Source organism: Rhinatrema bivittatum, chromosome 14 (assembly GCF_901001135.1).
Source record: "Rhinatrema bivittatum chromosome 14, aRhiBiv1.1, whole genome shotgun sequence".
Taxonomy (NCBI): domain Eukaryota; kingdom Metazoa; phylum Chordata; class Amphibia; order Gymnophiona; family Rhinatrematidae; genus Rhinatrema; species Rhinatrema bivittatum.
In genome coordinates, this window is record NC_042628.1 from 889097 (window position 1) to 905420 (window position 16324).

Here is a 16324-nt window from a genome sequence, read left to right on the forward strand (position 1 = left end):
GTGTCAGCTAAACCAATTTCTGTCAAACGTTATGTCAAAATTTCATGAGGATGTAACCAGCGCAGAAGGCAGCAAAACAAATGTAAAATTCACTCTCACATCTATTACCTTATGTAATATTATAGAGGAATATAGCATCAGATCGTTGTGCTAAAAGATTCAAGAAACTGTCTTGCTGAGCAATGGGCTGCAACAGTGTTAAAGACATAGCCTTATGAAAACTTCATTCACTACTAAATGTAATCACTAAACATCCCCCTTCCCCCTCCCATAACAAACATAATTAGTGAACAATTCCAAAAAACATTTCCAAGATCACTTGACAACACAGATCCATGCCTCCGGTCACCGTTTCTCACAACATGGAAGGTCTCCTTCATTGATGGCTGGACACCGCATTTCTCCTCTACAAAGTTATTGTAGCAGTCTCTTTTGCTATGGAAAATCGTCTGTAGTAGCAATTTCTCTCCAATGCCAGGAGTCTCTTGCGTAGTTTGTGGACCTCTAATTAGCTAACAAGTTGTGTGTGGTCTTTAAGCAGAAAGTAAAGAGATGCCGTGCAGCTGTAGCCTAGACTACAGCAATGAAAAAACAAACAACCCAACCACACACAAAAGCTGCGGCCTGAATGCTTTAAGAGAATATGGAGCAGAACAAAAATGTTAGGAGACCCTCCTGTACACCCTTTTTCCTGGTGAAACCTCGGGAACACACTATGAGCGTGGTTGCACGAGTGAAGACTGAGGTTTTATTTGTTCATAAACATAAAAGTATAGTTGCCCGCTGACATGAGTGTATTGGGCATTCCTCTCAATAATAAAAAGAGAACACAATTGTTCAGGAAGGATGGCAGTAGTGCAAGCAGCACATCTCACAGGTCAGCTCAAAGGAGGACAAACGTTACATTTTAACAGGAAAATGACTCGGACTTAATTAGGGGACAGCTGCAAGGGCTTTAAGAAGAGAGGCTGGAAAATCCTTCATATACCACTGAGAGTTTTTATTGGTTTTAGTCTTATAAGTTAATTAGTAATTGATTTTATGGCGGTTTTATTGCCATATGTAGTTCATTTTACTTTTATCTTTGTTTTGTCATCTGATTTGAATGTTGGCTTGTTACCCATCTAGAACTGGAGATGGTGCAGGATAAAAATATTTTATATAAAAGTCTTTCCTAGCTAGAGACAGCGTTTTTAATCCGTTGACATGATTCCTGAGGACCCAGTAACACCATCATCTCAGCAACACTGGGGCCATGCTGCAAACAAAAGAGAGAAAAATTACTGGGAATGTGACAAACACCAAGTGCATAAAGACCCGAGGATGCTAGAGCCACGCAAAGAGGAGCTACAGACCTCAGCTACTGTGACTGGAAGCCAGAGGCAGGGAGTGGAGAAGGTAATTAGAAAGTAATGTTAAAAGTTACACAAAATGCAAAACATTTTTATATTTCAGGAACCTTTACTGCTGTTTTTCAAATGTGTGTGTGTGAAAGATCAGGAAGAAATAAGCTATAATACTGCCATTCAGTTACGCCCCACCCCTTCAAGAGCTGGAAGCAATGGCTGCTATCTAATTCAAAGGCTGTTGGAAGAGGTGCATGACAATGCCGACTGGCAGGCACCAGGGCCCCCCCCCCCCCCCCCGGTGCTGCTGCTCTCGCAGGGCACCAGGCCCCCCCCCGTGCTGCTGCTCTCGCAGGGCTCCAGGGCACCCCCCCCCCGGTGCTGCTGCTCTCGCAGGGCACCAGGCCCCCCCCCCCCGTGCTGCTGCTCTCGCAGGGCACCCCCCCCCCCGTGCTGCTGCTCTCGCAGGGCTCCAGGGCACCCCCCCCCCCCCGGTGCTGCTCTCGCAGGGCACCAGCAGCTGGACAGGCCTGGCTCTTTCTGCTGATTAAGCAGCTGTGGAAGTAGGTAGTTTCATTTTATATCATCATTAACGGACACCAGCGGGGAAAGTCTGAAATGTCAATTAGGAGCTATGGCGTTAAATTCCAAGTTTTTGTCCTTGGAGGGCTCTGGGTTTCTTTTCTGTTGTCTCTCTTTTTCCATTCATTCACTAAGCACACGGAATAATTTGCTTCATATATTTTTCATCTTGTGCGAGTGGTGCCAATTGCCTTTTGCAGTGAATATGCAGTGTGCAGAGGATACAGCTTGCTCGCCCGACCACAGTCTGTACACTAACATTTAGACAAATGTTTGAATGCAGGAAAAGGTGAAAGGCAACACATGCACCTGCCCTAAATGAAGAAATTGTTAGTGCGGAGCAGTGCAAGACCACGAGGCCTCATCTGGACCGCAGGGTTAGAAAATAGCAGATCTGGTAAGAGGGCTGGAGGGGGATAGAGATCAGGGATAATCACTGCGGGCAGGAAATGCCACTGCTACATTGTAGGAGATCGAACACTCATTTTAGGGATAAACCTGAAGCAGAGGCTGAACCTTCAAATCCAAGGAATCTTTCCACTCTGAATAAGAATCGGTTACCATCAGAACTAAGGCAACTTCAATACATTATTTAAAATCCAAAACTAAAAACAAAAAAAACACCCCAACCTCTTATTCTTAGTGAAGAGAAATAGCTGCTTCCGATAATCTGGAGAGCGAGAAGTCACCCCAGCGTTACCTGCAGGCCACTCAGCGCAAGGCGTAAAAGCTTCATCACACTGCTGTACTCCGTTCCCTTCATCTGACTCTGCAGAGCTCTAAGTTCCCCATTCAGTACCTCGGTAGTTAGGAACATGGACTTTGGTTCGAGCAACCTGTAGGAGGAGGTAGAAGGGCAGTGTCATCGCCACAGTGTCCTGCTGTGTGCAAGGGTCGGGTGATCACCGCAGCCACACTTACCCCATTACCAGCAATGCAATAGCATCAGCCTCTGCAGAGATGGCACACAGCTGCTCCCGGGGCACTGAGGGTCTCACCCACACATAGGAGTAGGACGGAGACAGCAAATCCTTCAAACTATTTATATGACCCTGAAAAACACAAGTATCACACCCAAAGCTGCCTTTCAACAAATTCTATTAGCAACTTTAGATGCACTTTTTCAGAGCAACCAGCAGCATTTACAGAATTGTTTGCTATATGCTCCTAAATCAGGAACTGAGAAACAGGAATACACAAGGATAGGACAATGTCGCATCATGGAACTTAAGACCTAGCAGCTTTTTGTGCAATGCAGTTTCCAGTAATAAAATTGTGCTGAAGGGAGGTACATCTGTGCTAGACCAGCTCTTTGCCCCAGGTAAAAAGTCACCCAACCCTCTCGTGCCTGTTGCCAATCACCCATCATATGTTCCCTTAGCAAGACCCTCTCGTTTTCTGCAGGCACCATCCGCTGCTGGTGGTGCATGCCACCAGTTTGGAAGCAAGCAGTGCCACTGGTTATGAGAAATGGCAGAAGCTGTGCTGCCTGCAGGCTCTCCTCTGCTCTCTCCGAATTGAGATGCCTTAGGTTTTGTGGCTGTCTAATGGTACAGATAGATGGGAAGCCAGTTGACAACAGCTATTGTGACTGAAGGCCCCGAGACACTGAATAATCTCACCTGCCCTTGTAAAAATCCAAAAGCAAGAGAGAGAATGAAGCTGCTTACTAGTAAGCACACAGCCCTCTGGCATCCTGTGGATGATATTCCCCTCTACACAAGAGCTCTCCTCTTTCCCCAGGTGCAATCCCAAGTCAAGCCCTGCCCTCCCCACAGCCTATCCCCAGAGATATTTTCAGTCCTTTCCAGGCTCTTTTCAGCTTGTGACATGTCAAAGTCTTTATCAGAGTGTCTCGTGCATTATCCCTCCTACAGCTCTGATTGTATACACAGTAGCTGAAGTAACTGCTTGGTGTATATAATGTGGTTATCCTGAAAACCAGGCCTGCTTGTGGCCCCAACAGGACTGTTCTGATCTCCCTCCTATATTTTCTCTGGGGCGTGTTCCAAAAACAGAGTTCCTACTGATGCACTATTTCTGCAGCATGAAGAGAGGCCAAGACGGGGAACACAGGATCAACAACTGACGTTATCAGCAAGCAAAGAAATCTGGGGAGGGTACAATCATAATCCTGGTAGGATAGAAACTTTGGATGCACATTTGTACTTTCCCCGCTGACAGAGCAGTTTGAAGCACGGATCAGGACAAGTCTTGGAGGATGCTTTCCGGTTGGAAATCCTTTATTGGACTAACATGGAAATTATACAGATGTGCATGAGCTTTCCAGAGCACAGATGTTGTGTCATGAAACGTGACTAATTTAGCAAGAGGCCCCGTTCTGTGGCTGAAGAACAGAGCAGACATTCAGACCAGTCACAGTGCAGACAGGTTTTTTTCTGCTTCCTGTTTCAGCATAAATCTGCTAGAAAATGAACTTACTGAACTTGATTGTGATCGACCAACAGGCACCATACCTTGCGGAGTAGGAGGACTCTCTCAATATAGCCAGTAGCTAGGACCTCGCTGTCCAGCAACTGCTCCCCATAGACCTTCTCCACCTCTGCCTGAAGCTCCCGCACAAGTTTTGGCCGCAAACTCTCGGACTCGATCTGACGGCTCAAGTGAATCCTGCATGGGGAAAGCAGACACTGTCAGTAATACTGCAGAATTCACTCACAGGACTGCAGAAGATTGTTAGACCTGGGCACCTATCCATCCCACACCCCCACACCACACTCAGCAGGCAATTTAGATACTTCCTGAACCCATAAGCGGCTGCAGTGCAAGCATTTAATGTTCTTTTCTGCTCGATTGTTGCGGTTACTTTTTCAATGTCCAGATTGAGTTTGATAATATCTGTACTAATGTTTTACCAACATTTTTCTCACTTAGATATTCACCATCATCATTTTTTTACATTTTTTCACTGTATCCAGAATGGTAGATGTCCTTTGCATCACGGTTCATACGATAAGAGGTTTTGTCTGTTTCTCTTCTTCTTGTTTGCATAAATATATATATTATGTTGTACCCCACTACAAACTTTGGATGTGTGCAGGACAGAAGGAAAAACTGGTTATCATCTGCTAATTTTCTTTCCTTGAGTCCCAGTCCAGCTCCTGAGCCAATTCTTGCCACTGCTAAGTGTCTGGTTTTTTTCACACCTTAAAGGGTCCAAACTGCCCAAAATAAAGATGAGGAAAAGCATTCAGCAGTCTTGTAGGAAAGGCAGGCAGAAGCTGAGGAAGAGGGAGAAGGTTAGGGTACGAGAGAGCTAGCACCAGCGGCTCTCATCACCCTCCTCCAGGACTGGGTCCAAATCTCTAAGGGTTGCTGACCCCACTCTACCAGGGGGACGGTGCAAGGACAGGGCCTAATGCCCTGGGAGTAATCGTTCCTCTTACTCCAAGTACAGGAAAGCTGGTTCTTTCTCTCTGTATCTGCTGGTAGGAGATAAAAGCCCAGGCACCTGGACTGGTCTGGGGGGTGAAAAGGCAATAAGTAATCACCACTTCCAGCAGTTAATGCGCAGAGAACAAGACGCAATTCATTTACCCTAACAGATTTCAGGACACGCTGCCCAGTGTCCAGCTTTGCTCCTCCTTTCTCCAGCAAGGATCCTTTATGGCTTCACCACTTGCTCAGCCGAAGGTCTTCTGTACTGTGCTTCAACCTCAACTTTCCTTCTCATTCCCCCTGCACAGAAGTCCCAGGCCTTCTCCCCGCCACCCACCCTTTCCGAAAAGAAATCATTTTCTAATGTTATAACCCAGTTTATCCTCTTCCACTCAGGTCTAGAACCTCCTTTCCTCTAATGCTTGTCGTGTGAATGACGTTATCCTCCTCTCCCTCAGAGTGCACATATTTAAGTCATTAAGACTCATCTCATGGGGTGTGTAGTGCAGACTCGGCATGATAGGAGATCCCTTCTCTGCACTTACCTTCCATATCCTTTTGGAGATGTGGTCTCTAGAACTGGAAACGATACTCCAAGGGTGCTACAACCAGTGATTTGTACAAAAGGCATCAGCACCTTTTTTTCTACTGGTACGCTCTCTCTGCCTGTGTTTCCTACTATTCCTCTGGATCTCCCCATTTTTTTGTTGCACTATTTGGCAGTTCAGAGGTCATCATCTCAAGATCCCTCTAACTGCATTATTGTCTCACCTGTTAAATTCTGACAGTTTTTGCAGATCTAAAAGAGCTGAGTGAGTGGTTATCCTGCTGATATCAAACTCCAAAACAAGCTCCTCCAGCACTCGGCCCATCCGATTCTCTAGAAAATATGTAAACACAACTTACTCAGGAGAGGACAGGGTCAGAGCTAGGCCCTGCATGCACCGGCTGATGAGAATCAGACACAGCCCTTTCATCATATTCAAGTACCTGGCAGCCCTCTAACACCCTCCCTGTGCCAAGCCAAACCCCAGCCAGCAGAGCAGGGCACCCTCTCTGCCAGCGAGTCGCGGCTCCTGGCGCCCCACTTCCCTGGTTCTGCTTCCCTCTACTGGCGTACTAAAGGGGGGGGAGGAAGGGGGGCCATTGCTGCCAGCAGGAATGTCCCGCAGCGGCGCCAAGAAGTGACGTGCTGGCAGTGTTCTCGGTCCTGCGCAAGAATAGGCTAAAGGCAGATGAAGACGAGGCCCCTGCAGTGCCGCTGGCATTTCCCAGAGCCATCGCAGAAGATGAAGCTCTGAGGTGCAGCCAGCAGCCGAAGAGGAGCTCCAAAATGTACATGAGAGGGAGAGACTGGCCCTGAGAGAACAAGTGCCTGTGTGTGTATACAAGTGTAAGTGTGTGCCATATAATATTAATATATATATGAATGAGGGTGCCTGTGGGTGCAGATGTGTTAGAGGATGCCTGTATGCATGCAGGGGTGGTGGTGAGAGAGAGGAAGCGTGTGTGTTTGTGTATGACAGGAATCGTGTGTGAGGAATACAGAGGAAACGTATGTGTCACACACACACACACTCAAGCACCTTCTGACTCTCACCAAGCGTGTGTGTGTGTGTGTGTGTGTGTGTGTGAGAGAGAGGGAGAGGAGAGGTGTGTGTGTGAGAGAGAGAGAGAGAGACTGGTTGTAGGCCCTAAGGAAGAGGACTGTGAGGACAAAGCGTCGGCAGTCACTGCTACTTCTGGTGTGTGTTTGGCCTGCAAGGGAAAGGAGTAGGAGAGCTGCTGGAGGGGGTAAGTAAAGGTGGCTTTTTTAGTTCATTTTTCTTGATTGACTGCCATTTTAATTATTGGGTATTATGTGCTGTCTGCTGTTTTAAAATATTTTGATATTTAGCCATTTGTTAATAATTGTTATGAGTTTTTAATGGTTGGATGTTATTCTGTTCATCGGCTGTATTATAACATTTATTAGTATAGCATTACAGTTATTTCTTGGCTTGTTCTGTTTTCCTAATAGGAGGTGTATTGGTGTTTAGGGCCTGGTTTAATATTTGTACTGTTGCCTTTTCATAGGTAGGGTTGTTATATGATCCATAATGCAGGTGTAACTTTGTGCGAATTAGCTTGTGTGCATTATTGCAGATCTGGGACTATGTTAGGTGCTATATTTTTCTTCCCATTTCTCCAGGTTTGCATTGCATGCAGAGGGGCTTTTTTGTTTTCCATTCCAGTTTGTCTTCATATTTATAGTTTGTGGACTTTCTGTACTTGGTGAAGGTCGGTTCTGGGTGTGTGACCGAGGTGTGAGGTATTTTACTAGCAGGTAGGCATTTGTATCAATCTTATTTGTTGTGTTTTCTCAATAGGACTTGCATTGGTGGTAAATCACTGTCTTTTCATAAGAGGGGTATTGTGCCTGGTAGTAGAGGGGGTTTGATGTGCTTTTTTGTATGGTGAGTTGTACGCCAATGCCCTAGTTCTGCCCTGCACCCACTGTTGGGGATTCCTGAGGATACAAAACGTATGTTTACATTTAACCCTGCGATGGTCACATGTTCAGCGTCACGCATGTGAGAACCATCTGTCAGGTGTGTCCTGGCCGAAAAAAAGTTTGAGAACCACTGCCCTATGCCATCTTCTGCCCTCTGCTTCCTTCCCCCATCAAGCTGGAGCCTCCTCTCCCTCCCACCTAGAGTTTTAAACCCTATAAACCTACCTTGTCAAATCCCCAATCCTCTGCTTCCCCTCCCCCCAGTCCCCAGCGTCTGACACCCTGCCAAATCCTCACCCTCCTCATCCCCACCGCCTGGCACCCCACACCCTGTGCCCTGCCAAATCTTGACCCTCCCCTCCTCTATCACCCCTCACACCCTGAATCTCTGCCAAGCCACAGCCTTCCCCTCCTACAAGAGCCTGCAACCCCATATACCCCAGACTGCAAAACCTGGAGCCTGTGCCTACGCCCTCCTTCCCATTACCTGTGAACCCTGAGCCACAGTTTGTTATGAAGTCCAGCAAAGCTTCGGGCAGATACCCGCTCTCAGCAAAGCCTTCCAGGAGGACACCGCCCTGCCGCTTGGAGAGTTTGCCGCCATCCTTGTTGAGCAGTAAGGGGAGGTGGGCAAACTGAGGTGGCTTCCAGCCGAGGGCTTTGTACAGCAAAAGGTGTTTAGAGGTGGAGATGAGCCACTCCGCCCCCCGAAGCACGTGGCTTACACGCATCTCGTGGTCGTCCACGACGCAGGCAAGGTGGTAGGTGGGGAACCCATCAGCCTTCATTATTACAGGGTCCCCCTCCACTGCTGCTACCTCGTGCCGGTTGCAGCCATAGATCAGGTCCTGAAAAGGCTCCACACCCTGCTCCAGCCGGAAACGCACCACATGTGGCAACTTCTGCTCCAGTTTCTCTTCTGTCTGCTGTGCTGTCAGCTGTCTGCACCTGTTGTCATATCTTGGCCAGCAGGAAAAAAAAATAAAGATATTATAGCTCAATATAATAATTTATAAGAAATCACCAAAGGAGATGAACATCTCTTCTGATCTACAGAGAAGTCAGTCCAGCAAGAAAAGCACTAAACCTTTCTACTCTCACTGCCAGGGCCTGTGTAGCAGATTTAAAGAATCCTTTCATTAGTCCAAGGAAGGTAGCGCTCTGTAAACCCCCCGCATACACAACAGAAAACAAGATTTCTAGTTGTATACGGCTTTATCCCTGCCCCGCAGTCCTGCTGGGAAGAGGTTGGAGAGGTCCAACCCTGCCCTCCTGCTGGGAACAGGGGGTGAAGTCTCTAGCAGAAGGGAAGATTCCTCTCACCGGGGAGTCTGCCGGCTCCGCTGGGCCTCCTTCTTCAGCAGTTCCAGGCGCTGGGGGGTACAGAAGCAGTAATAAGCAGAACCACTTTTCAGGAGCTTCTCTGTAGCTCTGTGGTACAAAGCAATGCGCTGGGACTGCTGATATGGACCTACAGGGCCACCACGACGAGGGCTTTCATCTGGTGCAATACCTGCAGCCAATCACAAAAAAAACACAGCGCAGTCACAAACGCGTTCTACCCCCACTGAGAGAAAGAATAATAAAACCAAAGTCAAAGAAGCTTAAGAAGTGCTGTGCTAAGTTATTTATCTGTTTGAGTACTTGTGGTAGTACTGATATAGTGAGGAGTGGGATTTCTCTGTAAAAGACTATTGTGGGTCTAATTAGATAATTTCTTTCACATGCTTTGTTAAGAACATAAGAACAAGCCAGGCTGGGTCAGACCGAGGTCCATCGAGCCCAGAATCCTGTACATAAGAACATAAGAAGTGCCAGGCTGGGTCAGAGCAAGGTCCATCGAGCCCTGCATCCTGTACATAAGAACATAAGAAGTGCCAGGCTGGGTCAGAGCAAGGTCCATCGAGCCCTGCATCCTGTACATAAGAACATAAGAAGTGCCAGGCTGGGTCAGACCAAGGGTCCATCGAGCCCTGCATCCTGTACATAAGAACATAAGAAGTGCCAGGCTGGGTCAGACCAAGGGTCCATCGAGCCCTGCATCCTGTACATAAGAACATAAGAAGTGCCAGGCTGGGTCAGACCAAGGGTCCATCGAGCCCTGCATCCTGTACATAAGAACATAAGAAGTGCCAGGCTGGGTCAGACCAAGGTCCATCGAGCCCTGCATCCTGTACATAAGAACATAAGAAGTGCCAGGCTGGGTCAGACCAAGGGTCCATCGAGCCCAGCATCCTGTTTCCAACAGAGGCCAATCCAGGCTTGATGTGTGTGTCTGAGCTTGAGACCAACTTGGAGATGGCAACTGACCCAGAATCCTCTGCTATCTTAGCCTTTCTGGTTATGTGAACTTTAAATGCACAACTGAGCTGGACCTGCAGCAATTCCAAGGACACCTGGACAGCAGTGGAAGCTGGCGACAATTTGTGATGCCTAATTATAGGGTCACATGAGAAGGCAACGGTCAGAACCTCAGGCCAAAATGTTGGTTATAGGGGAATCTGTAAACACAGCCTAGGATGTAACGATTGCCCTGAACAGCAAGATTTTAACAGGACAAAGGATTATCTAGAGAGGATGGTAAATGGGCCCCAACTCTGAGAACTGGTCAGGGTAATCTAGGGATACTCTATCATGCTGTTGACATGACCTATGTAAATGATACTGCAGGTGGTCATGCAACGTCAGAATTTCTGACCTAGTACATACAAACGAGATGCTGGTTGCTCAGTTTGTCAGAGAAATGGCATCCAGCATCTCCCAAGAATATTTATATTGCTCAATAAAAAATTATACTCTCTACAAAATGTAAGTATAGTGTTCTTGTACCCATGGAGAAGCACCCTAAGTGTGTTTGGCGCATAACAGGCTACAAGTACCAAAACATTACGTAGATCCCATGCTACTGATGCCACTAATAGCAGTGGCTATTCTGTAAGACACCTTGATTAATAGCAGGTAATGGACTTCTCCTCCAAGAACTTATCCAAACCTGTTTAAACTCAGCTACACTAACTGCACTAACCACATCCTCATAACATAATAACATAAGAACATAAGATGTGCAACACTGGGTCAGACCAAGGGTCCATCAAGCCCAGTATCCTTTCTCCAGCAGTGGCCAAGCCAGATCACAACTACCTGGTAAGTACTCAAATATTAGATAAATCACAAGCTACTGTTGCTTATTAATTATCGTAATAGCGGTTTATGGATTTTCCCACTAGGAACTTATCCAAATCTTTTTTAAACCCAGTTACACTAACTGCTGTAACCACATCCTCTGGCAATGAATTGCAGAGCTTAACTATGTGCTGAGAGAAAAAGAATTTTGATTTGTTTTAAATGAGCTCTTGCTAACTTCATGGAGTGCCCCGATTCCTCTGTTATCTGAGAGAGTAAATAACCAGTTTACATTAACTTGTTCATGTCCTTTAATGATTTTGTAGACCTCTATCATATCCCCCCTCAGTCGTCTTCTCCAAACTGAACAGACCTAACTTCTTCAGCCTTTCTTCATAGGGGAGCCGTTCCATGCCCCTTATTTTGGTCGCCCTTCTCTGTACCTTCTCCATCGCAATTATATCCTTTTTGAGACGCGGCGACCAGAATTGCAGACAGTATTCAAGGTACGGTCTCACCATGGAGCGATACAGAGGCATTATGAAATCCTCTGTTTTATATGCCATTCCCTTCTTAATAATTGCTTTTTTGATTGCCGCAGCACACTGAGCCGACGATTTCAATGTGTTATCCACTATGACACCTAGATCTCTTTCTTGGGTTGTAGCACCTAATATGGAACCTAACATCGTGTAACTACAGCAAGGGTTATTTTTCCCTATATGCATCACCTTGCACTTATCCACATTAAATTTCATCTGCCATTTGGATGCCCAATCTTCCAGTCTCACAAGGTCCTCCTGCAATTTATCACAATCTGCTTGTGATTTAGCTACTATGAATAATTTTGTATCATCTGCAAATTTGATTATCTCACTCGTCGTATTCATTTCCAGATCATTTATAAATATATTGAAAAGCACAGGTCCTAGTATGGATCTTTGAGACACTTTCTCTGTCTCCATCTGCTGTACGGAAGGCAAAAACAGGAGTCTGGACTGATCTGGGTTGAACAGGGAAAGCGGTGCCTGTAGTAGTAAAGGACAAGTTGCACATCCTCTCTAGATGAGCTTAATGACATACCGGGGTCCTTGGCACTATGGATCAAAGAGTCATCCTTCATGGTCAATGCTACTTTACTTGATCTGCATAAAAGAAATCTGTTGCTTTAAGAAAAGCTTGAAGATGTTTCTTCTACTTTGATTTTCAAGATCCGCATACCAAAGAGTAAAAGCAGAAGCGATAATTCTCTGGTGTGAAGCACGGATCCCAGAAATCGTGGGCACTTCTTATAGAAACATAGAAAGATAGAAATGACGGCAGAAGAAGACCAAACGGCCCATCCAGTCTGCCCAGCAAGCTTCACACACTTTTTCTCTCATTCTTATCTGTTTCTCTTAGCTCTTGGTTCTATTTCCCTTCCACCCCCACCCTTGAAATATCAAGCTTGATTAGTTAGGGGTAGTAGGGGTAGTAACCGCCGCAATAAGCAAGCTACACCCATGCTTATTTGTTTTACCCAGACTATGTTATACAGCCCTTATTGGTTGTTTTTCTTCTCCCCTGCTGTTGAAGCAGAGAGTTATGCTGGATATGCGTGAAGTATCAGTCTTCTCCCCTGCTGTTGAAGCAGAGAGCCATGCTGGATATGCATCGAAAGTGAAGTATCAGGCACATTTGGTTTGGGGTAGTAACCGCCGTAACAAGCCAGCTACTCCCCGCTTTGTGAGTGCGAACCCTTTTTTCTTCTCCCCTGTCGTTGAAGCAGAGAGCTATGCTGGGTATGCGTGAAGTATCATTTTTTCTTCTCCCCTGCCGTTGAAGCAGGGAGCTATGCTGGATATGCATTGAAGGTGAAGTATCAGGCTTATTTGGTTTGGGGTAGTAACCGCCGTAACAAGCCAGCTACTCCCCTCTTTGTGAGTGTAAATCCATTTTTCCACATTTCCTCTTGCTGTTGAAGCTTAGAGCGATGTTGGAGTCACAGTAAGCATGTGTATGTTTATTGAATAAGGGTATTGTCTCCAGGCAGTAGCTGTCATTCTGGTGAGTCACCCACTCTTCATTGGCGGCCTCTTGACTTTATGGATCCACAGTGTTTATCCCACGCCCCTTTGAAGTCCTTCACAGTTCTGGTCTTCACCACATCCTCCAGAAGGGCATTCCAGGCGTCCACCACCCTCTCCGTGAAGAAATACTTCCTGACATTGGTTCTGAATCTTCCTCCCTGGATCTTGCAATCCTCATCGCCTGGCTCTAACTTGTCAGAATTGGGAAGTTTTTAAAAACTTTACAGACAAGATGAAGAGTTTAACTGCCGCGGTATGAGTTAACATCGTATCTATGCCCCAACATGGTAAGTGCTTCCCACATAACTCACCGGCCCAGTCCAGCATGTCTTCTATGCTCTCACCGGTCCCTGGCACCAGACGGCTCTGGTCTGTGTCTTCCAGTCTCAGGATAAAACTCCCTTTGTGCTTCCTGGCAAAAATGAAATTATACAACGCAGTCCGGAGGCCTCCTAAGTGCAAAAAACCTGCAGAGAAAGGTAGAAAACATCGGGAAGACTTCACAACATAAGAAATGGATCAGTCAGTCAATCAACAGTACAGATTAGGAGAACAAAGGGTTCAGTCTGCTAAGAACATACGGGCCGATACAGTAAAGTTAGCCCGCGTTTTCAACGCGCTATGTTTACCCCTTATGCAGTGTGGGATAATAGCGCGTCCAACCCCCCCAAAGCTAATAGCTCCCACAACATGCAAATGCACGTTGATGGGCCTATTAGTCATTCCCGCGCGATACAGAAAGCAAAATGTGCAGCCAAGCCGCACGTTTTACTTTCAGAAATTAACGCCTGCCAAACTGCTTTTCTGTACACCCTCTGACTTAATATCATAGCGATATTAAGTCGAGGGCCCCAAAAATAAAATTTTTTTAAAATAAATAAATAAAAATCGGCCCGGAAGACGGACGCTCAATTTTGCCAGCGTCCGTTTTCCGAACCCGTGGTTGTCAGTGGGTTCAAGAACAGACGCTGGTAAAATTGAGCATCTGCTGTCAAACCCACTGACAGCCGCCGCCGCGTCTGTCAAAAAGGAGGTGCTTGCCGGCTCTCCCGCGCTTCTTTCTGTATCGGCCCAATGGCAAGCAAACAGCAGAAGAGCAGGAGCGAGACATCTTACTCTATTACAGATAGCAAATTATTATTGCAGATTTTTGTAATGCCATCCTTAGCCACTTGTACACAAAACATTTTCAGTTCCGTTTGTTTCACTTTCCCCCACATCTCCATCTCTTTTATGGCTTGTTTTGGTAGTTTACGCACATAAAATCAAATTGTATGCATGTACAAAAATGCGCTGCGTGAATTACAGAAATGAATTAAAAATGAACGCACATCCCTACAGCCCTGAGCTTTTTAGGAAGGACAACTGACAAACGTTATATCTATCTGTACAGACATTCACACGTGCATGAGATCTGGGGTTATTTGGAAGTAGGAATATTAATGTTCACGTATTCTAATGATAAAAACTATTTGCAATACCCTATATCTAGGGGGTGCTTTCAGTTTTCTCTCTGACTCCATCTGCTGGAGGGGAGGCATAACCAGCAGTCTGGACTGATCCTGGTACGTACAGGGAAAAGTAGTAACAAAACACAGACTCTGACAAAGCCCATTAACTTACACATGAGTCAGTCATAACATCCTAGAAAAGTTCCTAACTTAGACCTAACTTAGATGCCAGGCAACAGTTTTTAGAAACCAGAATTCTTTTTTTAAATTTTGCTTGAATTTCTCTTATTTTGCTCTTTATTTTGTCTTTTTAGTTCTGCACTTTTCTCTCTCTCCTGCCTTACACTTCCTCTCCCTTCACCTCCCACCCATCTCTCCTGCTTCTTCCTCCACCTCCTTCACTCCTGACATTATGATACAAGATCTGGCAATAGGGGGAGGCTTCAAGCCCCCCTGTCTTGGGCCAGAGTCCATCAGTGACAGCAGCGGACTCTTAGCCTGGGTCAGGTCTCCAACATCAATAGCAGCAGCAGCTTTGGCTTCTTGGCTTGTCCTGGGCCCAACATTATAAGTATATAATAAACCAAAGCGAGTGGATTGAAAAAGAGAAAAACAAAACAACCAATCCAGTCACTATGGTTTTAAGGAAATTACTTAAACATGCTGTAAGAATATGGAACTTGGAATAGCCTCTCCCACTATCCAGTTACACGATCTTAGGTTCCATATTAGGAGCTACCACCCAGGAAAAAGATCTAGGCATCATAGTGGATAATACTTTAAAATTGTCAACTCAGTGTGCTGCAGCAGTCAAAAAAGCAAACAGAATGTTAGGAATTATTAGGAAGGGAATGGTGAATAAAATGGAAAATGTCATAATGCCTCTGTATCGCTCCATGGTGAGACCGCACCTTAAATACTGTGTACAATTCTGGTCGCCACATCTCAAAAAAGATATAGTTGCGATGGAGAAGGTACAGAGAAGGGCAACCAAAATGATAAAGGAGATGGAACAGCTCCCCTATGAGGAAAGGCTGAAGAGGTTAGGGCTGTTCAGCTTGGAGAAGAGACGACTGAGGGGGGATATGATAGAGGTCTTTAAAATCATGAGAGGTCTAGAATGGGTAGATGTGAATCGGTTATTTACTCTTTCGGATAATAGAAGTTCTAGGAGGCACTCCATGAAGTTAGCATGGGGCACATTTAAGACTAATCTGAGAAAATTCTTTTTCACTCAACGCACAATTAAGCTTTGGAATTTGTTGCAGGAGGATGTGGTTAGTGCAGTTAGTATAGCTGGGTTTAAAAATGGTTTGGATAAGTTCTTGGAGGAGAAGTCCATTAACTGCTATTAATCAAGTTTACTTAGGGAATAGCCACTGCCATTACTGGCAACAGTAGCATGGGATCTTCTTAGTGTTTGGGTACTTGCCAGGTTCTTATAGCCTGGATTGGCCACTGTTGGAAAGAGGATGCTGGGCGTGATGGACCCTTGGTCTGACCCAGCATGGCCATTTCTTATGTTCTTACTCATTCCTAGATACACTCTACTCCCCAGCACATCCCCACTCCGACGTCCAAACAAACCCCTACTCTGGTACAACTCACACCAGTACCCCTTCTCCCCACTACACCCCTCCCAGTCCTTCCGCTCTCTCTTACACCTTCAAGCAAAACCCCTGCTCCCCCGTGCATCTCAGGCATCCTGCTTCCCGGTACCTGTTGGACTCGGAGCGAACCGGACCCGAACTCCTGCAACTTCCCCCGACGCCGTACAGTAACACCGAACCACGAAGGCTAGCATTTTCGCGGCGTCGCACGCCTTCCCGGAACCCCGAGCAACCAATTGGCTTCTCCGAC

The 16324-nt window shown here is 46.1% G+C and overlaps 1 protein-coding gene across 1 annotated transcript; it reads right to left on the reverse strand.

The window, feature by feature from the left end:
- Nucleotides 1-729: 729 nt before the first annotated feature.
- EARS2 (glutamyl-tRNA synthetase 2, mitochondrial) lies at nucleotides 730-16314 on the reverse strand. Its single transcript, XM_029577663.1, has 9 exons — nucleotides 16184-16314; nucleotides 13325-13480; nucleotides 9145-9334; nucleotides 8309-8781; nucleotides 6099-6207; nucleotides 4406-4559; nucleotides 2850-2980; nucleotides 2629-2764; nucleotides 730-1258 (listed from the first exon to the last, which is right to left on the reverse strand). Exons 1-9 carry the CDS (start codon nucleotides 16266-16268, stop codon nucleotides 1175-1177), a joined length of 1518 nt encoding a protein of 505 aa, XP_029433523.1. The 5' UTR covers nucleotides 16269-16314; the 3' UTR covers nucleotides 730-1174.
- Between the last annotated feature and the right edge of the window lie 10 nt (nucleotides 16315-16324).

Coding starts and splice junctions, on each gene's coding strand:
- EARS2 (XM_029577663.1), bottom strand. CDS start 16,268: ATGCTAGCCTTCGTGGTTCGGTGTTACTGTACGGCGTCGGGGGAAGTT. Junction 4,560..6,098: donor AAACTGTCAGAATTTAACAG/GTGAGACAATAA, acceptor TTCCCCATGCAG/GATTCACTTGAGCCGTCAGA. Junction 1,259..2,628: donor TTGCGCTGAGTGGCCTGCAG/GTAACGCTGGGG, acceptor TTTTGTTTGCAG/CATGGCCCCAGTGTTGCTGA.